We start from the raw sequence: 26,405 nt of genomic DNA on the forward strand, positions 1-26,405 counted from the left end.
TTTGTCAATCCGGGGACCTGCCTTCTCACTCTCTACTCCCGAACAGCCCCCGTTTCCCAAAGATCTATTCCTTCGGTGCAAGGTGCGTGACGGAAATTTGCAACGTTTTGTTTCCAGGCCAGTTGCACTCGGCGTACCGGGCAGGGGAGCCTCCTAGGGAGATTCTCGTCGTCTGGTTGATGTAGCGATTGCTATAAACATTCCTAATAAAGGTGTACGGGAAGCTAGACCCGCCCCCGGAGCCGGAGCCCCTGTGCGCCAGGGGCCCAGGAGAACACTTTTTCCTTGATCCCGGGGAACCGAAAACGAATTTTAACATAAACATATTTGCATACGCCCCTCCCCCTGGCCCCGCCCCTAGGTGGCGCGGGCGCGCCGCCGAAGCCAGCGCCAGGGGGCGGGGTGGGGGAGGGGGTGAGTCCTCCGAGAGCCGGGTTCGGCTCGCGGCGATGTGATTGGTCGGTCTGGACTCCTCCTCCAGCGCATGTCATTAGCATCTCATTAGTTGTCCGCTTGGGCTCGGGAGGAAGCCACCGCCGCCAGTCTGAGGCAGGTGCCCGACATGGCGAGTGCTGTGCTGCCGAGCGGACCCCAGTGTGCGGCGGCGGCGGTGGCGGCGGCGCCTCCCGGTCTCAGACTCCGGCTTCTGCTGTTGCTCCTCTCTGCCGCGGCACTGATCCCCACAGGTAGGTGTGGGCACCGGCCGGTTGGCCCTCGAAATCTCCTAAGGCACCCCAGTGGCCGTAGCCATGGAGGGGGGAAACGTTTCCATGACAACCTTCCCCCACTTCCTAAATCCAAATCGGAGGGAGTGTGGAGAGGAAACTCAGGGCTGAGAATGGAAGGGGTTGAGGGGATCGGTAAATCTCCTCTCCCTTGCCCAGCTCCGTGTGAATTAGAGCTCGTAGGGATGGCTGCACCCACACCTTTTCTCCCGGCTTGGCGCGGGGCGCGGAGTGGAGTGAGAATGTGGGGCCCGGGGGCTAGAGAATATAGGGGAAGGGGGTGGATCACAAGCACCCCCCTAAACCTTCCGAACCCTCCCTAACTCGCTGTTGTCCCCGTAACTTGCAGGTCCTCCCGCTTCCCCGGGCTGCCCATTCGCCCCCACCTCTCCAGCAGGCCCCCCATTCCCCATCCCCGAAACCTCCCCATGGCTGACTAGCGGCCCCCTCCAGCGCGATTCCTCACTGGTCCACAGGACATCTCCAGATTTGTCTGATCGCTCCTGCTTTCCCCGCGCTCTGCCTTTCTCCCCTGTCCACGAACAGCTCGCCCCTCGTGTCTCCTTCCAGCCGGATCGCGGCCCCTCCGCCCCCACCGCCCCCTCCGCCCGGCTGCGGGTCTCCTTGGCCGGGCTCCAGGCAGGGAAAGTTCCCCGGGCCCGGCCCCACGGGGGGGCGGTTGTTGTCGCCGCCTCTGCGGGAAGAAGCCGGGAACCCGCAGCCCGCCTGACCCACAGCGTCCTCCGCCGCGAGTGGGGACCCCGGATTTCCAGGCTGCCTGTCATTTTCGGCAGCTCGGGGGTGGTGGAGGGAGCGTTCGCGGCCTCTGCGGCCAGGCGGGCACCCTCCGGGCCTCCGGGCGTCCCCTGCGTGCAGAGCTGTCTTGGGAATTTGCCCAGGGGCGGCTCTGCGCGCCCCGCTCCTTCCCTGAAGATGCGGAGCACTCGGCTGGAGCACGCTGTTTGGCTGACCGTGTGCCGGGCGCGTTGGCGCGGTCGGGAAAGAAGAGGGCAGTGTTTGCTTTTGCTAACAAAAGGGAGCTGGAGGTCTTCCCCAGCGGAGAGACCGGCCGTGCTGCACCCTGCCTCCCCTTCCCACCACCGCCGCGCTTGCTGGCCGCGCGGCGTCCCAGCGCCCCTGGCCGCCTGCTGCGGGCTGGGAGCAGGGAGCCGGGACTCCAAGGCGCAGGGCCGCGGGGGGCGGGTAGGTGCAGGAGGGGATGCAGCAGGGCTCGGCGCCTGCAAAGCCCCTCCTCGCAGCTCGGAAGCCGCAGGACCCGCGAGCAACAAGTGGCGGAGGACACCGAGAGCTCAGCCCCCACCTGCGGAGCCCCCGACCCGGGCGGGTGCAGCGCCGGGGCCAGCGTGCCGCTCCCGGGGTGCCTCTCCGCTTGGGCTGTGCCTTTTGTTTACACGCTAGAGGACACACAGTTACATAAACACCGCAGGAGACACGCTGTAGGAAATGGGGAGATCTGGGGGTGCTAGCTTTGGATTTGGGGGGATGCCGGGGTGGTTGCTTTCCCCCCACTCCTCAAGACAGGCTTGCAAGGGAGCTCGACTTGAGGAACCTATCGGGGATCCATAGAGGTGGGAATCTGGCGGCAGCTTCAGTTCCAGAGCTGAGGATTTTTTCTTCCATGCCACTGCCTCCGGATGTTGTTTATGTGTTTTTGCACTGTCAATTCTTAATTTACGAGTTACGAGATAATTGGGTTCAGCCGATGCCGGTGTGGTTACAACTTCATTTCGGGTGATGTCTCTGACTCGATGGGTTCAATGAAATGTTCCTGAAAGAGATCCCTGGTTCTGCTGCATTGTAAAAAGCGCCAGTGTCGGTTAAACGTGAGCGTTACAGGCTCGGTAACTGGCGCATAACAGAGGCAACAATAGACTTGTATTGGCTGCAAAAAAAAAAAAAAAAAAAAAAAAGGCGGGGAGGGGACAAGCGCTGGTCGGGATATTGTCTTTGGACTAAAAATGGGAGCCGTGCAATGCCGCTTGCCAGCAGAACAGCATCAGATTATACCTCCTCTGTCCAGCCTGCTCATTGAAGGCTCCGGGTAGTAGCAACAGTACTGTATTTGTAACTATCTCGCGGTAAGAAGTTGCCTTCCCAGCGAGGGCTATATGCTGACTTAGAAAGGAGCGGTCTGGAACTCAACCGTGCATGTCAAAGCTACAAGAAAATTCTGTTGCCAGTTGCCATGGAAGCAGCTTCCTGCTCCTGTGTTTTGTACGCTGTTATCAGATTGTGTTCAAATTAGAAAGTAATTGGGTTTGATTTGTAGTGAGGGGGTGAGGCGCCTTTCTTTAAATCTTTTTTTTTTCTTTTAATGCGTTTTTTGGTGCTGAGTTAGAGAAGGGGTCTTGGCCTAGCCCCCAGGTCCTAGTCCCGGAGAGTAGATTTCAGGTGGGGACCAGGGGACTTCTCTTCTTTACTCCTCTTAGTTTAAGCTTTCTCAGAGACCTCCAGTTCCTACTCCCAGGATTAAAGAAACCTGTTGGCGTTGCCTTTTAACTTCATAAACCTTGTTTCATTTACAGCCTTGCTGGAATAGCCATCAAGGGCCATTGTGCAGTGGGTCCAGGTTCTGTCTTCCCCTGTAACTGAATCCATTTATCCTCTGGAGAAAATCTCTCATCCCTCCTCTGGTGTTTGGATGAAATGGATGTTAATGAAATGCAGCTACAATGGGCTTGTCAGAGCTCACTCCTCAGTGTAAATTACGCCCGTTTAGTTTGGGATGCTTGCGTGATGGTGTGATGGTGTTTCTGACCCCCAGTGAACCCGTGGTTGATCACCCTCCTCTTACATTTTCAGCAGTAGAGAGGATGGCAAATGGGTGGGGATGTGTGGTGGTGCTGGGAAGCCCAGGAGCTGAGTTTTTGCTTGTCGTGGCCTGTTGGGGCTTGTGTACTGGGGATAGGGACTTTACAAAAGTGCTGCCCTGCTATTGTCGCCTTTCCCTGCATCAAATCCAATAGCTGCGGGAGGGACTTGCACTTGTCCGTGATAGCTTTGATAAAATATCCCTCATTTAATGCCACTTTATATTTACAGTGTGTCACTGGAGACGCACAAGGCTTCATTTAGTGACTTGTGTGACGAGACAAGCTTGCATTATTTGCCTGGGACATTTTGGAGGAACAAGAGACCCATTGAGCAATCTTTTGAAATGAACAAATACGAAAAAAGGGGCGAATAAAAGAGCAGGCAGTTCTCCGGAACAAAGAGCTTTATTCATATGGATGTTGTACATGCTTTATCCAGTTTTCCCAATGGCCCTCCTGGTAAAGGGGAGTGGGACAGGGAAGAAGCCAAGGCAGGACACTGGCGCTTCCTCTCTTTTTTCCTGACTTCATATTCTTATCTGACTTTGCCCTCGACTCCCTGGACTCCCTGCCTGCTCTGCTCAGCTTGCTCGGCTCCCTCTAAAACCCCAGAAGGTAATGGGTTCCTGGGTCTAAAAAGGAGATTTTTGAAATCCTTTCTCCTAGCTCTGAATTACAGCGGAAGAAAGTGCTAGTAGCTACCTGTTGAGATGGATGGTCTTCGGCAGATATATCGGTTGAATGGAAAGAGATGTCACTTTTCTGTGACATGTGTCAGGAGGTGGTTGATAGTGAATGTCAGATGGGTAAGAGGTCTTGCAATTATAATATTAGCCTTACTATTTATTTTTAAAGAAATGCTGTGAAAACTAAAATCCAAAATTTTCATGATCATGAATGGTGCTCTTGGAGTTTTCAGTGACTTTTGCCCACACCTGGTACATTTTGGCCTTATTATACATAAGTGAATTTTTATTATTCCTTGGCCTATATTGCTAAGTGATTTTCAGGCTTTAAAAACTTGATAATATTGCTGTGAATATAAACTCAATCTCTCAGTTTCTGTATGTGACATATTAATGCTTAATTGGCCACTTAGAATTTACATTTTAAAAATGGTTTTGTGTGTGCCTGTGTGCTTAACGGAAGGCCCGTTTTTATGCAGGGGGATCTCTTAAACTGCACCAAACTAATCAATGTTATGATTTGAATGGAAATTTACCAGTATATAAAGAAATTTTATAAAAAATAAATCCAAAGGATTCAAATGTTGTATCTCTTTCTTGGGAAGAATAGTACTGACCATCATGCTGGGCATTTTCAACTGAAAATCCAGCCTAGAAAGGAGAAATCACACAGCGACATCTGTTGCAGAATTGAAAATTTGCTGCTTCTAGTTGCAAGCAATTAGTCCCATATACGCACCTAATGGTATCAGCCTGTGTGTGTGTGTGTGTGTGTGTGTGTGTGTGTACTCACACATATATGTATGTATCCACATGCATATATGTATATATATGGACGTATACAGAAGCTCAGCCAGTGTTCGTAGTCACATTTAAAATTATTTAATAGAAAATATAACATTTTAATGCAAAGTTCTTTTTCTTAATATCACCTGTTGAGGAACTAGAGATTCTTATAATCATGGAATTTTTGAAAGGGGAAGGATATTAGAAATCATGCGGCAACGTCTCATTATTTTGCAGTGAGGCAGCCAAAGCCCAGAGAGGGAGGGACCGTGCTTACCGCTGAACTGAGGCTGAGTTAGCTGTGCTTCCAGGATAGGGAGCTGGTCTCCGGAGAGCCAGCCAGTCAAGCTTCTCTTCCACCTCCCAGCAGGGATGCCCAGTAAGGGATATGCATCGTGGGTAGATGGTATCTCGGGTAGGAAGGGTTTGTATTCTGAAGGCAGCAAGAGTAATTATTGCTCTACAGTAATAAACCGATGGATCAGAGGTGTGACCTCTGGGAAGAAAGGACCGGTTTTTGTTAAGGTTGTCTTTCGTGTTGACAAATCATTCTGAAGCCTCTGGACGTCATGTGGCAGCCACACGTGAATGTTGTTGTCCAAAGCACCTGAGTAGAGGAGAGCTCTGGATGTGTGTCCCGGTCGTTTAAGTCAGATGCGTGAAAACTAGGCTTCACAGAAGCACAGATGCCTCAGCTTTAGACTTTTAACCTTTCGTTTTGTCATTTCAAGGAGTCCTATTAACAGGAGAACTGGTTCCACGTAACTAAAGAAAAAAGGAAGGGTCCTTAAGTCAAGAACAAAAACACATCTTGATTTTCTTACCAGGTACTTGTCCCTTTCCGTTAAGGCTGGGAGAAAGCTCAGAACAATTTTTTTTCTTAAAGAAAAAATTACTTTATAGTTGCAAGCTGACCCCCCTTTTTTTTAAACATCGATCATATTTTCTTTATTTTTTCACTTTATTATGGAAAATTTCAATTATACACAAATGTAGAGAGAATGCCATAATTAACCCTCTTTGCAGATCATCAGGTTTTGTACTTATCCACCCATGGTCCATTACCTTCTGTACACCTTCTCCCCTTCCCAGATTATTTTAAACAAATCCTGGACATCCTATCATTTCTTCCATAAATTACTTTAGAATGAATTTCTGTAAGATACAGCTCTTCTTCTACGCCCATAATCACAGTATCATTAGCTGCATGTACATTTTATCCACTGGTATACAGATTTTTATCCTACTCTTGCTTTACCCAGGAAGGTAGCGTGAAGGCTTGTTACACTGGGTAGAAGCTGAGGCGGGAGCTAGAAAAGCCGGAGCATGATTACTGCCTGCGCTGAGGAGACCTTTTCCTGTGGTTTGGTTTATTTTGAGCAAGGTTTTGTTTGGAACGGATAAGATGAGTTTTATTGTGTAAATATGGTTGTGTAAATATGCAGTAATTGTAGCTAATTCCTCAGTGGCGAGCTGTGGAAAACACCCTTGGTGAGATTGGCCGTTTCTGGATGTGCCCATAATGAATGCTTTCCACAGGAGGACTTCTGTAGGAAAGGCTAGTTTAGTTTGATGGCTGTGAGGTACCCTCATTCGGAATATTTTCCTCTAAATGTCCCCGTGGTATGAGTGCCTTTGCGTTTTGTAGCTATATGGCTTCAAAGAAAAAGATGTCTTTTCCCATTTCTAATTGGCTAAGTATTAATTTCAGCCTGTATTCTGTAACTGAAGTGATCAGAAAATGCCTTTGGTGTGGGAAACCCATACGGAGCTGTAAGTTTTGGGGCCTTATTTTTGTAGGATGGGGGTGCGGGGTGGTAGGAAGAGAAACTGTTACTCTTTTTTACTTTTCAGTATTTGCCCCATTAATTTAACGTGTGAATTTTAAATTTCAGCTAGAAATGTTAGAATGCTTCAATGTTAATTCAGAACTTCTTTGGTTTCTCAGAAAATAGGTTGTTTCCATTTTCCAGGGTTCATGAAATGTGAGGTTTTGTGTGTGTGTGTGTGTGTGTGTGTGTGTGTCTGTCTGTCTGTCTGTCTTTTAAGAAGTTCCTTCTCAAATGTATCTAACGTGGACTATAAATCTGAAGCATTGGGGTTTTTGGTTTCTAGCCAAACAAGTAATTACACATGAGATGGTTTTGAGAGTTCCAAGCAGCCCTGGCCAAGGAAAAACCCGCCTCCTGTGCCCCTATTCTGAGCTGGCCACGGCACCAGAAAAGCACAAAGGAATGTCTACATTTAGGGTTTGGGGAGCGCCACCAAAATCGAATAAAAAGCCTTTGTTTGGAAACCATCAATGAAGGAAGGAACCCACTGGAATGTTTGTAATTACAAGTGGCACCTCCTTGTTTAAATTTCAGAAGCCACAGTTTCTTTTTCAGAGATTTAAATTGCAGGCTGTAGCCAGCAGCTGCTGTTGTGGTTAATGGGCACTTTCTCTTTGAAGATCTTCCCGTGCTGGTTCTCAAAAGCTTTGGAGCAGTTGGCCTTGAACTAGGGTTAGAAGAAAGGGAGATGGAGGTATTTATATACATGCACAGCAGAAGTGATGTGTGGCCTTTATTATTACTCAAAAGAGGAGCTTGGTGGTAAGGTTTTGAGAAAACTGAGCACTAAGGAAAAAAAAAAAAAAATCTCTTATGACTGACAGGTGTCTTGAATGGGGTGATTATCTTACGAGAAATGTGGGGTGGGGAAAAGCTTTTCTTTTAGTAGTTGCTTTACTGGAACGTAGTCATTTGACCCACCATTTTGATCTAGATATTTCAGAAATGTTAAATAGCCTTGAAATGAAAGTGCTCTGTTTCATATTTAAATGCTACTCAGTGTTTGATGTTGATATTCTAGTGGCATGGACTTTTAAAAATGCCTAGAATAAGTGGCTTGCTCTTGGTAGGCATTCTAAATCCTCTTGAGCCATGCAGCACTAGACGGCAGTGTCAAGTTGGAATTGTTATGAGGTCCCTGGAGGGGGTGGGGAGGAATCTCCCTAAAAACAAAGGGCTCCTGGGCCCCATCTCTCCCATTGTCTGTACCATATCTCCACTTGGCTAGGAATAATCTAGAAGTTAACATGTCAGAAATTGAACCTTTCATCTTAGATCTCAACTTTTCACAAAGTCTCCATTATTGCACGTGACACCATTGTCATCCCGGTCTCCAAGGCCCTGAAATTTGGAGTCTTTTTTTCCCCTCCTTAGCTTTCACCCTTGGACTGAAATAAAATGGGGCTGATTATTTCTCCACAACATTCTCTGGAAGCCTCAACGTCCTCTCCAAACCATGTTTTACTAAGCAGAAGCTCCCTAGCCAATTCCCCCGATCCCAAGCTCTCTGAGTCAGAATTTAAGTCCTCCTACCACAGCTGTAATTCTTTCCTGGACAGCATCAGGACACTGCCCTTGCAGAAAACCTAATCTCAAATTCTTGCTCCTTGCATCAGATTCAAAATCCACATTGTTTTGTCTTAAGGTTGTTCCTTCCTCAATTGCTTTCTCACTCCTTCTCTAATTGCCCTCATTTCTTATTACTTTTCAGCCCAATCCCGATGAGACTGGAAGACTGGTGATTCTCCAGTGAAACCGAGGAAGAAAGTGGTTTCCCCTGATCAGCCTTCAGCTGGTTGCCTTTGCATAAAACTGCTCTCTGATCGGTTTTCCTCTTAACTGTTTTGGTTTATAATTGTAGGACGGCTGAATCTCCTTGCCCACCTTGAGAATAAACATCTTTCCTTTGCATCTTTCAGTTTAACTAACACGTGCTTATCTAAAATATATGCCCACACAGACATTTCCTTTTTCTGCTTTACAGGTGTATGCATGTCTTTCTTTCCAGTAAGCCACAAGGTATAGATATTATTGCCATTATTTTAATGAAATTTTAAACCCTAGAATGCTGAAAGTGTATTGTGCCTATTTGGTAGTACGTGTTGGAATACAGGCATTTACTATAGCATGAAAATAGTGAAACTGAATTCACAAATTACAAGCTGGCAAAGTAAGACTTTGGGGCAAAACGTTAAGCCTTGAGGAGTTGGAGAATTTGGAAGGGTCAGAGTCAGAGAGCCTTGTCTGGCGCTGCTGACTTGGCATACATGAGATCAGCCCCTCTGAAGATGCTCCAAAAGACGCAACCTTAGAGGAGCATTTGGTGCTCATGTTTTCGGTGCATCAGTTGCTAAGAAGTACTACCCGGGAAGCCAGAAGGAAGTGCACTAAAACCCACGTCTTTATTAGCTAACACTTTAAATAGCGTTGACTTGGGGAGCAGTGCTGTCTCACTAAACACAGGCATCTCTCCCATTGTGGCAGATCGCATTTTAGTTGATTACATAGAGGGTGAATTGTTACTGGCTTAAGAAAATAAATGAAATCTTTGTTTCTCAGTCTAACTGCTAAACTTGTTATCTGAAGGATCTTTTCAAAGCCTTTATCTGGTACTAATATCTGCCATGGTTCTTCCCTTATTTTTTTCCTCGTCTGGCATCCTTCCCCTGCAGAGTTCAGTTTTTGCTACCGGAAGGTTATACAGCACGATAATTCAGTGGTATGAACACTTGATTATCATGGAGTATTTGGGGGCGGTCTTGGGGAAAAGGTTGTATGTCAAATGTGGTATGTATTTGGCTCTTTGCTGATTATCAGCCTGGGATAAGCCAAGCCATGCAGAAGTTACTGCACATAATCAGCTTCTGAATAGAAGAGGAACCCTGCTTCATTTCTCTTGCAGAAACCCTTACTTAAACAATGAAAACTTCAAAGATAGGGAGAAAAAAGAAAGTTAATTCAGTACTAAATTACTGCTCAAATGGTTTTATCTCTTAAAAGGTTCAAATAGAGATTAGCTTAAATGACACTGAACTTCACATTTCCTTGTGCATATCTTGTGCGCACACGTCACTGTGAAGAGACCTCTTGTCTCCTTTCTTTTAGTTTTGTTAGTAATCACGTGAATGTTAGTTGCTGTTTGTTTCCCTTTCCTGAAGCAAATCTCTCCATCTCTGGGCCAGCTTGGCAAGCAGAATACGCGGTCTAGATTACAGAACAGCATAAACCTAGTGCTTTGCTTAAGAGCTAAAAACAACAAAAACAACCTACCTTACAGGGTGTTAAAAATAAAATAAGATCATATGTATGAATGTCCTTGAGAAGGAAGTATTTTATATATATATGGCTTTCAGTAAAACAGCCACGGTTTAGTGATGGGGGTTATGTTTCTGACTACTACCACTGCTAATCACGTTTGTAAATCCCTCACACGTTTGAGAATATTGAAAAATTCTGTGCTGAAAGGATTAATTCAGGATGTACTCAAATGTCTCTAAGGTGAAACTGAAGAATAAAGTGGCAGTAAGATTAAGATCCTACCCGGAGTTGAATGTTTTTTGGAAGTAAATGGAATTATCCAGTCACCTTGGAGAAATAGACAGTGATTATAATCTCAAGTTTCTGGGCCTTTTAACACAGACAGGACTTTATGATTTTACTTACCCCTTATATTTTATATACTATATTTAAATCAAGTACTTGTATTTCTGCAGCTAACCCATAAGGCACTTGGAAGGAAAATGAGAATTTAAAAATTATTGTTAAATCAAGTGTCTGCTTTTATACCAGGCATTGTGTTTGGTGCAGTTATAGTTGGGTGGGTTGATTCCTGAGGGATACAATTGGTTTTCTCAACTTTTACTTTGAAAACTCTCAAAACCGCAGGAAAGTTGAAAGTATAACAAATGCTTGTACACCCCTTACTTAGATTCATCAACTGTCAGCATTCTGCCTGTTTGTTTTATCTCTAGCTCTCTAAACAATGTATCCACACATGTCTTTTTGTTTTTTTCTGATCCATGTGAAAGCAAGTTACAGGCATAGTGACACGTCACCCTTGAATACTTCAGAACCAGACTCCTGAGAATAGGGACATCTTCTCCCACAACCTCATTACATTCAAGAAATTTAATATTCACCAATATTATTTGATGTCTAGTCCATATTCAAAGTTCCCCAATTTTCCCAGTAATATTCTTTATTTATCTGTGTTTCTTTGTCTTCCCTGATCTAGGCTCCACTGGAGATCACACACTGGATATGGTTTTCATGTCTCTTTTTCTTTTAATCTAGAACCATTCCCTTGCCCTCCACTTTTGTTTGTTTGTTTGTTTGTTAAGGTTCTTTTAAGGAGTGTGTGTGTGGGATGTCTTTCATGGTGTTGACATTTTGTTGAGTCCAGATCTACAGCTTTGTGGAATGTCCCACGTTCTACAGTTTGTTTGCTTGTTTCCTCCTAGTTTGATTCAGACTGTAATTAATCATAGGCAGGAACATGGCACAGCTGATGTTGCCACCTTTTAACATCACATCAAGAGCAACATAATAGCAGTTTGTCCTAATTTTAGCAGTGGCAAGTTTGATCCCTTTGCTAACTGTAGGTTTAGTACTTGGTTGATGTGGATTTACAGATGTCTCCACTTTTGTCCCTTTGTCATTAATAAGTAATTTGTAGGATATTTTGAGATTGAAGATCCTGTTCTCAAACACTTCATCTAGTGGTTTTGGCGGCATTGATAAACCTTGTCTGAATCAAATATTACACCAGTGTTTATAAAATTGTGCTTTTTCTAATTGTCATTCCCCTGTATTGGGCAGAGGCCTTCTTGAATAAAGAAGAGCTTGCCTTTCCCCCATCCTCTCCTTTTTATTTGAAAATCACAGTGGACTCATACATTTAAAAATGTTTCAGTGTGATAATATTTCTTTACCGTCAAATTTGGCTAAAGGGAACCCCTTCAGTCTGGCTCTTGTATCCTTTTGACATAGCTCTGTTAATTTTAAAGTTCTTTATTATTTTATGTCACAAGAAGATGTCTAAGCTCACCTTGTATTTTCCCTGCTCCAGATCTGGAATCAGCTATTTCTGCGAGAAGCTGTGGTTCCTTTCAGTGGGCAGCTGGTATTTAGATACCAAAGAGTTGTGCTCATTGCGGTTGACTTGTTTCAGTGGACAGAACTAGGAGATTACATGTATATTTATTATTATTTTTTTTTTTTTTATAAATTTATTTATTTATTTTTTTTGGCTGTGTTGGGTCTTTGTTTCTGTGCGAGGGCTTTGTCTAGTTGCGGCGAGCGGGGGCCAGTCTTCATCGCGGTGCGCGGGCCTCTCACTATCGTGGCCTCTCTTGTTGCGGAGCACAGGCTCCAGACGCGCAGGCTCAGTAGTTGTGGCTCACGGGCCCAGTTGGTCCGTGGCATGTGGGATCTTCCCAGACCAGGGCTCGAACCCGTGTCCCCTGCATTGGCAGGCGGATTCTCAACCACTGCGCCACCGGGGAAGCCCTATATTTATTATTATATAAATAAATGTATTTATATTTATATATATCTGAATACATTTAAAATTTATGCTTATTCATTTAAATCATGATTTCATACTGATGTCTTCAATTCTATTGTAAAACTAAGGTTCTCTCTCCCCTTTTCTCATTCCTTATTTGTACTTTTTTCCCCCCACAGTGAGAACCTTGATTCCCAGCCATATCAGTGTCTTATAATTAATGCAAAAAATAGATTTGGAATTACTCCACAGAGAATACTGTAGACAACAAAACTGTCAAGTGAAGCTCAAGATTTTTGCCATTCTTTTTTGCCTTTAAAAGAGATCCAGTGAAGGTTGACGGTCAGAGTACTGTGTTCACAAGTGCCAAATTAGTGCCTTGTGTGTGTGTGTTATCAATGAGATGTATACTAAGGATCATTAATTTCTGTTTCTATTCAGTTTTAGTGTTTTACCTATCCTTGTTGATTTAAGTTTATATGTCGAACATGTAAATCATTACCATGGCTCAAAAATCAAAACTGTGTAAAGAAGTGTCACTCCCTTCCCTGTACTTCCTGGCCCATTCCCACCCACCTTCCTGTAGTAGCCAATTTCATTCCTTTCTCATGTATCTTTCCTATTTTTCCTTTGAAAAAACAATAGGTAGTGTTCTCTGTTTTCATACTTTTCCATAAACCGTGTTAACATCTGCCTATAATGTCTTTTTTTTTGGCGGTACGCGGGCCTCTCACTGTTGTGGCCTCTCCCGTTGCGGAGCACAGGCTCCGGACGCGCAGGCTCAGCGGCCATGGCTCACGGCCCCAGCCGCTCTGCGGCATGTGGGATCTTCCCGGACCGGGGCACGAACCCGTGTCCCCTGCATCGGCAGGCGGACTCTCAACCACTGCGCCACCAGGGAAGCGCCACCGTGTTCTTTACTTAACCAAAGTAAATGTGTCCTAGATACGCCACGCTCTCTCAGCCTTTTTGTATGTCACCTCCTCCTCCTGAAGCATGCTTATCTAGATGGCTGATTCCTACATATCTTTCGAGATCCAGCTCCCAATTTCTCAAGGAAACTTACATGACCTCTCAGGTGGGTTAGGTGCCTTTTCTTTGTGCCCCTCTTCTGTACTTCCTTAGGGGCTTTCCCAGACTTATCTTCTTTCTTCCTGTTAAACATCTTTCTCCAAATTGCCCCAGGTTTCCTCTCTATACCTGTGCATTTCGTACTTGTCAAACTTGTTTTCACCAACAGAAATGCCCCATCCTCTGGTCTTCTATATCAGCATGTTTCAATCCTGTGCGTACATAAGACCCAAGTCCAGTGCTGCTTTTTCAAATCTTAATGTACTTTCCAGCCTGAATGTAATGTTTTCCTTTCAACTTCTTTTACAATTTCTCTAGCCATCCCATGATATTTAACACTCCTTACATTATCACATGTTGACATGTGTCCATAGGTAGGTGTCTCCTAGCCTTTCTACGGGAGGGACTACTGCTTATTCATCTTTGTATCCTTAGCAGCATGAAGTTAATGCCCTACACATAGTATGTGTTCAGTAAACATTTGTTAAAGCAATGAATGAATTGGAAATTAGGTCTCCATTGCCCATGAAATCATCAGCATAAATGTGAACAGAGAACATGGTGATAATAATTCAGTCCTGAAAAGCAGTATAAAGATGCATCACTCCAAAGGTCGTTTATTCACTCACCATTTTCCTGTTACACAATCTGATTTCCAATACGTATATAGCCTATCTTTTCTCATTTGTCATGAATACTGGTAGTTGGGGTTTAGAATTTGCACGAGGCCTTTGTGTATGAATTTAATTTAGTGGTTGTCTAGTTATCAGCTTTTAGAACTGTAATTCTTAGTAAACATTGTTTGTTCTCTCTTAATGGATGAAGGGCTGTCACTATCTGATGTTTTCATAGCCTGAAGGACTGACTTCTAGCGTGTTTGATCATACTTGGTTGTTGGGCAGTCGTTGGAGAGATTTAGATACCAGTAAGTAAGAGAACCTCTTTCCATTTACTTAATCACTGTACAGTCCTGGTATGGCTGGACTTTGTGTCATTGCTAGGGCCATACTGGCACGTTAGAGTTGAAGCAACAACCAAGAAACTTCTCTCTGAGGCCATCTGCCCCTCTTCCCCTCAGTTTTCATGAGAGCCTTGTCTTAAAACGGATATATTCTCAGGAGAGGCATGGTACACATAGGAAAATTTAAACCTCAGGGTAACAGTTTTCCTTGTACAGTAATAAAGATGTACGTGGAGTCTGTGGCTTCAGGATCAAAAAATAGATCACAGCTGTTGGATCAAACATGAGAAATGGCTTGTTGCTGTGTTTTAAAAAAATGAGATGGGTAGGGCAGTCTGTTTTGTGGAGATGCTTCCACTATTTGTGTGACTGGATAGTTGGTGCTAAATAAGACCGTGGCAAAGCTAAGCTTATAAAGTTAATTGCCTACAACTGATCTAGTTTTAAACAGAAAGATTTCCTGTTGTTCTTCCATGGAAGGTGGGAGAGATTTCATATGCAGGCGGAGGGAGAGAGAGTTTGCTAATGTTACCTTTTAACTTAGGAGAAGTTTGGAGTTTGTTCTTTCCTGTGAATATAGAGGTGGAACCCACTCTAACCAGAGTTTATTGCTGTAATATTTTGTAAATGCATTTGTGACACTGATAAATCTGACCTTGTCGAGGCGTTTTTGAAGGGGAGGGGTGGCTAGCCTTTTTCTCACCGTCGTAAGTGATGTCTGCTCAATAACTCTTAACTACCTGACAGTATTGGGAGGGGAGGAGGACCTATCATAACTTGTCTTTATGGCCTATTTCTAAAGTGTTTCCTTCATATTCACATCCACCCATTTAGACTTCTCTTCTCCCTGCCTAAGGCATGCATCCAGCCTAGGCTGTGTTTGGTGCTTTAAATGCTTTGAATTATGGGGAATCATAGCATTTTATCTGATGCTTCCCTTGTAGCTATACAGCTCTCTATTGTCTTAGGTTACACAGCTTGCATTTCTTAGGCATCGTGTGTGGATTATTGCAATTAGTTGAGGTTTTGAGTGGAATGACATATCTTCCTTGATTTTGTGCCATGTGCCATCTTCTCTTTCTTGGTAGACGCTTTTTCAGAGATTGCCTTCTTAAGAAATCTTCAAGGCAGAGGAATTAAACCCTTCCTTTCCACTATAAATCTTGGTAAATATATCTTTATCAGTGTGACCTACTGTCAAGTAAATAATGATGTGATAGCGATGTTCACAAAAAATTCTATCTTTGAAATACACATTTTGTCAGTGTGTTAATATATAATATATGATTGGTATTATCCAAGAAAAGGAAAAGATTAGTAAGTCAGTTTCTTCTAGAATTAGGTGGCTAACGCTTCAAGCATTCTAGTTAAAAACAATTGCTTCTGGGTCCTGTTGGCAGCATTGCTTATTTCATTATTCTGGTCATTTGCATGCAAACAAGTTGATGATTCTTTAAATAACCACCATGTTCAGTCTTCTTTTCCTCTTGAAATGTTATTCCTCCAGCACTGTATTGCATTCATGCAATAGCATGAATCTGGTGCAAAAAGAATTTCAGGCTAAAGAAGTAGCAGAACTTTCCTTCACCTTTATTTTTTTAACCAAAAATGATGTTTCAGTTTTATATTAATTTAGCCATGATGACATCCCTTTATCCTTGTTTCATAAGGTGAGTGCATACAGAGTTATGCTTTAATAGAATATTTTTCAAGGTCTTAGGATATTTTTAAATGAGGTCATCACCTTCAAGATTTTGGCCTGAACTTTCCATGAACTAAAGGAGGAAGAAAAGGATAGACTAAAAAAAAAAAGATGAATATATAATCTACTTATAATGGAATAACTGATGAGAGTTAAATTCATTTTATAACATTTATCTGGTGCTAGTTCCCAGAGCACTGTACCATTTCAGCAAGATAAGTTCCACATTTATACGTTGGATCTCTATAGGAGGCCCTTTGAAAAAGTGTTATACTCTTTTAAAAAAAGGTTTGAAAACCACAGATCTAAACAGAATGAGTCCTTCAGGTTCAAAACAACAAGGCTGGAGAGAATGAGCCCTGGTTCCTGAGATCACGTCCGTGCTGAGGCCAAAGTCATAGGCAGTAACAAGGAATGCTCATCTACCTCATCTTTCCTTTCCTCATATTGTCTTTGGGGTCCCCGAAGGTGTGACCGTGGCCACAGCAGAGGACTGGATAAGGAGCTGAGATTTCAGATCACTGCCATCTCTGTCTTTCTATCAGTGGGATATAAAGAAGGGCGCTAACATGGAGTTGGAGTGTAGAAGGCTTTTCATTTAAATGAAGTCTCGAAAACACAGGGAAGATTTCCACCCAGAAAGAGGTGAGGAGAGAGGACATTCCAGGTTGAAGGAGAACCACATGAGTAAAGGCTTACAGGTAGGAAAGCTAAAATGGCATGTGAGAGATGGGGATTAGCAAAAGATAACTGGGGGCCAGATTGTGGAAAAACTTTGACAGCCAAATTTAGATTTAATTCTGGATGTCATTGGGAACTATTGAAGAGATTTTGAACAGGGAAGTAATGTCAGATTGGTGCTCTAGGACTATGAATCTGGCAATGGTTTGTGATCAGATTAGAAATGAGAGATCGGTTAGGGGTATAATAGTTAAGGTATGACTTTATGAAAACTTGAATTAGGGCAGTGGAGGAAGAATGGAGGTGGAATTGACTGGAGAATGGGGATTGAGGGAAAATAAAGACTAGAAACGAAGGCAGGCTTTGGTTTGGAACTTGAGTGGCTTAGGAGAGTGGCTGTTCCGATGAACAGAAATCAGAATATCATGGTGGGCTTAGTAAGGGAAGACAGTGAGCTTGGTTTTGGACATGTTAAACTTGAGCTACCATTAGAACATAGTAGAAGTGTTCAGAAGGTCACTTGAAATGTGATACTCGAGTTTAGGAGAGAGGCTGAGAGTAGAGCTAGAGATACAGATTTGTAAGTCATCTGTAAAGAGTTCATAGCTGATTCTACATGAGGCATTGACTCAGTTACTTATTTGATACACATGTACTGAGATGCCTGATGTGTGCCATTGTGTTAGGTGCTGGAGAGGAGTGTATGAGGGATCCTGAAGAGGGTCATAGAGGTAGAACCTTAAGGGAGGTTTGTTTTTAATTTTTTTAATTCTTTATTTTTTTGCGGTACGCGGGCCTCTCACTGTTGTGGCCTCTCCGGTTGCGGAGCACAGGCCCCGGACGCGCAGGCTCAGCGGCCACGGCTCACGGGCCCAGCCGCTCCGCGGCACGTGGGATCCTCCTGGACCGGGGCACGAACCCGTGTCCCCTGCATCGGCAGGCGGACTCCCAGCCACTGTGCCACCAGGGAAGCCCGAGGGAGGTCTGTTTTTAGCGGACAGGATAAGGAACTGTGCTGAACTAGTCAGGACTAATCAGAGGACTGGAGATTAATGCTGCGGAAGGGGGAAGGAGTTGTAGGCAGGGTTGATGTGGGTTGGAAGTCTGTTAACTAAGTTGCTGAAGAGTCTTGAAGCAGTAAGGATTGTCTTGAAAGTGAATGAACTCTGGGGAGGAGGTTGTATAAGAATGAAATTAGGTAACTTAGCCAGTCACACAGCTAGGCTGTTGGAACGCTTATTTGATTCCCGATTCCAGGTTTTTGGACTGGAAGTACTCCAGTGAGTCCGGTTCTCATTGTAGTACACTGGTACACCACACTGTCCCTTACCACTCATTGTATAGGGGACTGTGAGAGCCTGTTCAGTCTGTCCGTAGGACTCAGAAGGTTTAATTACGATTCTAGAGGTTGATGTTGAATAAAAAGCACATTAACGAACCTCACAGTTGTCCTTGTATTTCACGTAATGAGTGACAGCTTTGGCAGGCTTAAGCATGGAGGCAGGATGGATGGAAGCTGTTTTTCTGGAAGTGTGCTTCTTTAACAACCACCATCAGAGAACAAAAACAAATCCTAGTGCAGGGCGGGAAGCCCTTTCAGGATGGCAGGAAGAATCTAGGTCAGCTTAACGGCAACTCCGATTTTTTTTAGGTAGATGAATGTTTGCTACCCTGGCTTTCAACGAGCTGCGTGAAGTCCAGAAGGACTGGGCATGGTTCCTTAGTGCATATTAGTCAGCAGGGGGTCACGAATTAAATTGATGTGTGGCAGCATTTTGGTTTACATTTGACTGGTGTGAGTGTAGCTCAGGCCAATATGGCAGTCTGCTGAGTTGTAGTCTGCATTTCCTTAAGTCTTCCACGTAAAAGGTAAAGCCTTGTGGAATTTTTGCACGTTACCTTTAGGACCTGACAAGTCTCCTCCTCTAGGTAGAATGATCAGAATGGAACTCAGTTGAGCAGTGGAGTGCTGAAACTTTTCAGCCGTGTGTCTCCAGTGCTTTCCAGTAGACCTTCCTGTGATGACGGAAGGCTGCTGTATCTGTGCCATCCAGTAGTGTAGCCACTAGCCATATGTGACTATTGGGTGCTTGAAATGTGGTTCGTGTAACTGAGGAGCTGAATTTTTAATTCTCTTTAATTTTAATTAACTTAAATTTAAATAGCCCCATGTGGCTAGTGGCTACCATGTTGGACAGCATAGCTCTAGACTAAAAAGTAAGAAGCCAAATTCTCATGCTTATCATTATTGGAAGAGGGGTTGGGTGAGGGTGTTGACTTCATGCCAAATTCAGTAGATTTGTATTGAATCTTGGACTCAGCTACTGTGGGTCTCCAAATTGTGTATTTTTCTCTACTCTCGCTTGCTTTTCATACCTAAAAGCTTCTAGAATATCTTAATTTTTCTTTCTTCATTTGAAGAATTATCCCTTTTGGCCCTAGAGGGATATAGCTCATCTAGTGCACAGATTAATAGCTCTAGCTTTGTCCTTAGAAGGGTAAATCTTGGAGGTTACTGTTACGTGACTGTACTGCCGTATGCCAATTCACATTGTTATCTTTTCTTTTTTTTTTTTTTGGTTGATGCCGAAAGTGAGTGAAATGTGAAAAAAACATTCTTCATTTTAAATAGTTTTGACTGCCAGGTTAAGGCGACTCTTAAGTGGAGTTTCATGAGGTCTGGCCATAGTAACTGCTTTTAACTTGATTTAAAGTTCTTAAACATTCTGAATTGCTTCACCTAATCTTTTTATACTGACGTACAATTTTCAGGCTCTTTTTTATTTTCAAATCCGTAACTGACAGCTGCTCAACACCTCATTCGAATAGTTTTAAGAGTTTTAGAGAAAAGTTGGGACAGGCTGGATTTACTGGCATCAGTTGGATTGAGATATTGTGGATTTAAAGATGATAGAGAAGGAGAAAGAAAAATATGAAATAATGATTGCATGTTCACTGCTTGCCCAATGACGGTGATTTGGAGCCTAATAACCAGCAAAACTGAGAGATAGCAGAAGGACATTGGCATTCACTTTCAAAACTTAACATAAGGAATGAATATCCCATTTGGAAGCAAATTTTTCATGTGTGGTCCCATTCGTTTTATGACATTTTAAAGAATACTGATGCACAGAAATGCATGTATACCAAAAACTGACTACAAACTTTTTCTTGAAATATATTCTACAGATTCTGAGACTGTAAACTCCCAGAAGGAGTGAACTCTTTAGGGGAATCTGTGATGTCTAGTGCACAGCCAGCATTTCTCAAGTGAAATTGACCATTTTATAGAAGAAACAAGATCGTGAGATCTCCCACCTTTACTTCCCGTGACAAATGGAACCTACTCCATGACTCAACTCAAGAAGGCTCTGTGCTATAGTGAATATAAAGAAGCTATAGGGTGTAGTGTTTGTCCAAGAGTTAAAATTAATGTGACTATAAATTTTATCCTCAGCCTTTTAATGCCTTTTGAGTAAACGCTGCATGCCTATCTGTGTGGGTGTGGGTGTGGGTATGTGTATCCCCTACTGTGTGCTGGACGCCGTGATAAGTACTAGATTTACAAAGATGAATTTTATAGGGTTTCTTTCCTTCAGAGATTTATATTTTAGGTTCTTGTGCAGGAGATAGTGAAAATAACAATGTTACGTGCTCAGACCCGTAACAGACATCGTTTGGGAGTGTTACAGAAGAAGGAGAAGTACCTACACACAGTATGGAGACTTAGCCTCAGGAAAGACTTTCAGGGGGCCCTTGAGTTGGGACTTGAAAGATTGATAGGAGAGAGCCATACAGATGGTATTAGGAGTTTTTCCAGGTAGAGAGAGAACATGTGGACAGATGTGGAAGCCTAAAAAGCATGGGGGATTCTGGGAATTGCAAATCGTTTGGCATGGCAGGGGGAAAAAGCCTTTGAGGATGCAGCAAAAGGCGAAGCTGGGGAAGGTACATGGGAGTCAGATCATGGAGGATCAACTTAGTGTTGAGGAGGAGCTGAAGCTTTATCCCAAGGAGGGTGTCAGTAGCAGGTGGGGAGAATCGAACTGGCTGTGTGTGGAATGGATTGGGGAGATTAGAAACCAGAGGTCAGAGAGCATTTAAGGAGAAGCTGAGGGGGAGTAGCTGGGATTACGAGGGCCTTAGCTAAGGTATCTGATGTGTAGTTTGGGAGGAGTTGCTTTCAGGATATATCGAAGAGGGTAGAATTTCATGACTGAATGAGGAGTGAGAAGAGGGCGAGTCTAGATCAAGTTCTGGCTTGGCCACCTAGGTGAGTGATAGGTACACTAGTCAAGACAGAGTTTAGAAGGTGGACAAGACTGGGGATTGAAGATGATGTGCTTAGCTTCAGAGATGGCTGTGGCATGTCCAGGTGGAGGTATCTAGCAGCCCTCTCCAGTACTCAGTGGAGCCATGGCTATGATGAGTTCTCCTAAGGAGAATGTATACACTGGGTAAGGAGAGAAGAGGCGTTCCAGGATAGAACTTGAGGGAACATTAACAGTTAAAGATAGACAGAAGATGATGAACCAGGGGCGGGAATGAAGAAGGAACTGTCAAATTTTGAGGAAAACCAGCAAAGACTTTTGTCTTGGGATCCAAGAGAGAAGAGAGTTCTAAGAAGGAGGGAAAAACACTGTCAAATGCTACAGCGAGGTCAGATTAGATAAAGGAGGCTGTTCGTGGACACGGCACTTAGGCATATAAAGGGGAGCTCGGCCTAACAATTTGAGTGCTGGGTGAGTGTGGAGACCAGATGGCAGTGGCTGGGGCAAATGGGGAGTGCAGAATAGGAGGTGGGAGAATAGACACGTTTTTTAAAATTTATTTATTTTTTGGCTGTGTTGGGTCTTCGTTGCTGTGCGCGGGCTCTCTCTAGTTGTGGTGAGCGGGGGCTACTCTTCTTTGCGGTGCTCGGGCTTCTCATGGCGGTGGCTCCTCTTGTTGCAGAGCACGGGCTCTAGGCGCATGGACTTCAGTAGTTGTGGCACGTGGGCTCAGTAGTTGTGGCGCACGGGCTTAGTTGCTCCGCGGCATGTAGGATCTTCCCGGACCAGGGCTTGAACCCGTGTTCCCTGCATTGGCAGGCGGACTCTTAACCACTGCGCCACCAGGGAAGCCCTGACATGTGTTTTAAGAGAGGTAGCTGATGAAGTTAGGGAGAGGGAGGAGGAAATGGAAATAAAGAGATGTAGGAATGAGGGAAATTTAAAAATATATATACTTTAAATTAGGGAGATTTGATAAGGTTTATATAAAAACCAGAGGGAGATTGAAGAAGTGAGAGTTGATCACTGAAGGAGTGAGGGCTGTGATGAAGGCCAGGCGGGGGGCATTGGCTTGGAGAGGAGGAGGGAGAGAGACAATTTTTCTTCTGAGATGGAGGTAATGGGAAAGGCCTTGAGAAGAAGGATGGGTGTAAGCTGGACTGTATGTGGGAGGGCTGAGGACCCAAGAGACAAAGATTCTCCTTGGGAAAGTTGGAGCCCATGTTGTACCTGCTGACGCTGGATGTGATACCCACCAGGGTTCTTGGCCTTCCCCAAGCATTAGAAATTGACTAGAGGCCAGACAGGAAGTTCAGGCAGGGCTCTACTGGGGCTCCTGCAGCTGCAGGAGGGAGCAAAAACAAGTAACAGGTTCCCTTACTTGCTCCCAAGGCAGGGTGAGCGGGTTTCTTATATGGGGTGAGGGTAGGGGTGTGTCCACGGGTAGGGCCAGAGGGGTAGCTTAGGTGGTTTGCAGACCCTTTGGTGGTGTTGAGTACAGGGGGCATGTGCAGTACCCTGCTTTTGCTGCTGACATCGTTTTTGCTCTAGTTCTTCGGAAGTGGCAGTTGGGGTTTTTGGCCTTTCTGTATCTCATCCAGAATTTGCCCCAACTGCGCATGCAAGCAGTTATTTTTAGTCCCTTATAGTTTCTTTGTATTTTCTTGCTCGAGGAGACGTTTGTCCAAGTGCAAGCACTGCAGCAAAGGGTCTCAGGTCCTACGTCCCAGCCTGTCTCAGATGGAGCTGGAGGGAGAAATGGGGAAGGTTTGAAAATACCTGCCCACTGTGGGAACTCAGAAGATTGTGGAGAGCACCTGGCTAAGGTTGGAAACCTCACATTGCGGCGACCTGACCGTAATCCCCCTGGCCTTGCCTCGGCAGCAGACGGAGTGCTCCTCTCTCCCAGATGGACGCTTTACTACCGAGGGGTCCTTGATTCTTTCTTCCCTTTTAGAGGGGCGGCAGGTCAGTACGTCACGGACATTTAGAGCCAAAGCGACTTCAGAGATCTACAGACTAGCCTCCCCATCTTATAAATCAGGAAACTAAGGCTCAGAAAAGTGAAGTGATTTACTCAAGTAAATCGAAGGCCAAGACTTGAGCCCCAGACTCTGACCAGCAGCACGGGGCTCTTTTCTGTACCCTCGCTGCCTCCTCGATAAGGATTATGAATAAATTCCACGCATTGTAAATGCTCTTAATATCCTATTTTGGACACTGGGAATCCAATGCCATTTTCTTCCTCTCTGCCAGGTTCAAGCAGGTATGACTATACTCTCAGCTACTAAAAATAATTAGGCTTATCTATTTTTTTCCTAAGTGGAGGTGATGTTTGATTAGATGAGAATATTATTTGGGACTTGTAAAAAGGTAGAGCTTAATTGGTGAAATGTTTGAAATTTCTAGTCTTAGCAACTGTCTAATTTGAAAGGTAGGTGGATTTATTCATTCATGCATATATTCATTTAAGTTTCAATTATTCCATATTTCTAGAGTAAGTACCTGCTAGGCGCCAGGCATTGTGATGATGTAGTAGCGCGAATACCCATATCTGTCCAAACGTCTGTTGAGAGTTAGCTCTCATATTATACCTTCCTCATCTAAGTTATCAAGTTTAATATCGGTAACTTGTGAATGCCTCTTTGGGGTATGCCATCTCCAACCTTAGCCTAGAGGAGAACTAAGAAGCCGATAATAGATGTCTGTTGGATAAACACAGATTTGGCAGGAATGATTTAGTGAGGAGCAGGGGACCCTTAATTAATTACATTGTTTATAATACATTTTCTCCTTTGTTTCCAAGAATAAGAATTATTCAGCAATATGATTGATAAATAAAACATAAAAGGTCAGTTATGGTTGCCCTGGTAACTGTATTTCTCAGTAAGTATTTTGTTTACCATGAAATGTGTCCTGGGTGATTTACTGTAAGTCAGACTCTGAATGTCATGACTTTTTGCATTTGCGTTTCTTATGCACTCATTTAGGAGTGACAGTTTTGTAGGGTTTTTTTTTTTTTGGCGGTACGCAGGCCTCTCACTGCTGTGGCCTCTCCCATTGCGGAGCACAGGCTCCGGACGCGCAGGCTCAGCGGCCATGGCTCACGGCCCCAGCCGCTACGCGGCAGGTGGGATCTTCCCGGACCGGGGCACGAACCCGTGTCCCCTGCATCGGCAGGTGGACTCTCAACCACTGCGCCACCAGGGAAGCCCTGTAGGGGTTTTTTTGGGTTGGATTTTAAAGCTCTATGTTCGATGGCGATCCCTGTGTTCTTTTCCTTTTTCTGGAAGACAAACAGGAAACATTACAGTGAATCTATCTGAGTCAAAGAAGAACTTCCAAGTCTAATGTGGGACTTAAGAGGATTTGAATGATTTGGGGGATACATGAAATCTCTTAAAACTAGAATATTTTCTGCAGAATGTAGACAAAGCGTATTTTCTAATAAGTGATCAGGAATGTGTTAAAACTTACCTTTTGATTTAATCCCCATGCAATTAATTTTAAGTAGAATAAATTATTCTTAAAAAAGTATTAAAGATGAAAATCAAAATAATTAAGCAATTAAAGCAATTGCTACCTTGAAGGTTTTTGGTGGTATGAATTAAAGTTAAGTGGATAATTAAAAGAAAAAAAGTTTAGCATATTCTATGACCCCAAACAAAAACCTACTTCAAGGAATTCAGCTTACAGAAATAGTTTAAATATATACACAGAAGGATGTAACTGCTGCATTGTTTTTAATGGCAAAAAAATTGGAAACAACCCAAATGTCCATCCGTAAGAGATTGGTTAAATAAATCGTGGTCTGTCCATATAATAGAATACTTTCTAGCCATTAAAAAGAGTGATGCCCATCTATGTCTACTGACAGGAAAATATTTTCAAGATATATGTCAGTAGGTTGCAAAAAAGCACCTTGCAGAACCCGGTGTATGTGGAATGATCCTATTTCTCTTAAACACTTATGTTTTATGTATAATTCATCTATAATGCATACTAGCTAATTAGAAGATTCATTTAAAATTTGGAGAATAAACATAAAGCTGTTAACAAAGGTTATATCTGAAGAGTGGGATTATGAAGGACTTTAACTTTCTAAGTTATATTTGCAGGTTGTTTGAAATTTCTATAATGAATATGCGTTACCTTTGTAATTAGAAAAAAAGAAAAAACACAAAGCCTACTGTTTAAAAGGTCTAAAAAAGAGTGTTGAAATGGATGCTGCATGTAAATATATTAGGCGTTGAAGAAACCTTATATTTACAGTTTATTTTTGGCTAGATACCTGGGACTCTGAAGAAGTGTTACTTTTATGTCTCTATACCCTTTATACTGACTGATATCTAGCTCTTTCCTAGGTATCTACCAGCTGTTTTGTTTTCTCACGTTTCATTTGCTTTCCAGCGTATCTTTCTCCTTAGATTATCACTTTGCAAGGCAACCTGTTTTATTTCTCTTGTTTAGTTGCTATCGATTATGCTTTGATGGACTTCTGCTTTTTGTTAAAAGAATTTTTGGTGGCCCAAATACTGGATTTCTTTTAAAGTTATATAAACTCTGTATACCATGGAATTTAGGAATGGAATTTTTGGTCTTCAGGATTTCATCTGCTTGTGATTTGCTAGCTCCTGACTCTATTGTATTGCACCAAATATATAGGTTTCATTGTGTGTGTGTGTGTGTGTGTGTGTTTGATCCCAGTCTCTGCCTGGACCCCAATTGTATCAGCAGTCTGGAGAAGAGGCTTCTGTAGTACAATCAGTTTTTTTTTTGGAGAGGAGTCATCAAGGCAGATAGGATTAGGAAGAGAACGCACATGGGCCAGCCCTTGATTGCCTTTTTCAGTGTATAAGCTTAGTTTATTAGCACACAGAGTGGAGCAGAAAAGGGTCACTATTTCAGACCCTTGCTGTGAGTGAGGCTGTTTCAGTACAGTGACGATGTCTGTGAGGATAAAGCTACACACTGAGGTAGATCTTAGGTCACAGTGCTGAAATTATGGGTATATTTTATGGATCTGGTGACATAATACAAATTTAGAAAACAGCTTAACATGTTTTATTTTCTCCCCTTCTGCCTTGGTTACATAGAGCTGGATAGGTAATTCCTTTTCTTGGAAATAACCATTGGATTCTTGTCCTTGGGAAGAGTATGAAAACATGCTTTTAAAGAAGTTTTAGACAAGACGTTATTATACCATGGGTTAAGATTTAAGGCAGTGGTTTTCAAAAAAAGTTTTAGACCATGACCCATGCAACCATATACACAATAAATTACTATGTTTAGTGGCCCTTGCTTTTTTTTAAGTATACTTTGATGTTTTTCTTCCTTTCCCTTTTCTGTC

General features: G+C 43.5%; 1 protein-coding gene across 3 annotated transcripts in view; it reads left to right on the plus strand.

The window, feature by feature from the left end:
- The first annotated feature begins 547 nt into the window (after nucleotides 1-547).
- The window catches only part of CADM1 (cell adhesion molecule 1), a 334,278-nt gene continuing 308,420 nt past the window's right edge, over nucleotides 548-26,405 (plus strand). The window contains exon 1 of one of the 3 annotated variants that reach the window (XM_032641396.1): nucleotides 548-686. In XM_032641396.1, the coding sequence (XP_032497287.1) occupies nucleotides 563-686 (124 nt within the window). In that variant the 5' untranslated portion in view covers nucleotides 548-562. The remainder of the gene's footprint in view (nucleotides 687-26,405) is intronic. The other 2 variants (XM_032641395.1, XM_032641394.1) reach the window with 2 other exon arrangements.

Source organism: Phocoena sinus, chromosome 8, assembly GCF_008692025.1.
Source record: "Phocoena sinus isolate mPhoSin1 chromosome 8, mPhoSin1.pri, whole genome shotgun sequence".
Taxonomy (NCBI): domain Eukaryota; kingdom Metazoa; phylum Chordata; class Mammalia; order Artiodactyla; family Phocoenidae; genus Phocoena; species Phocoena sinus.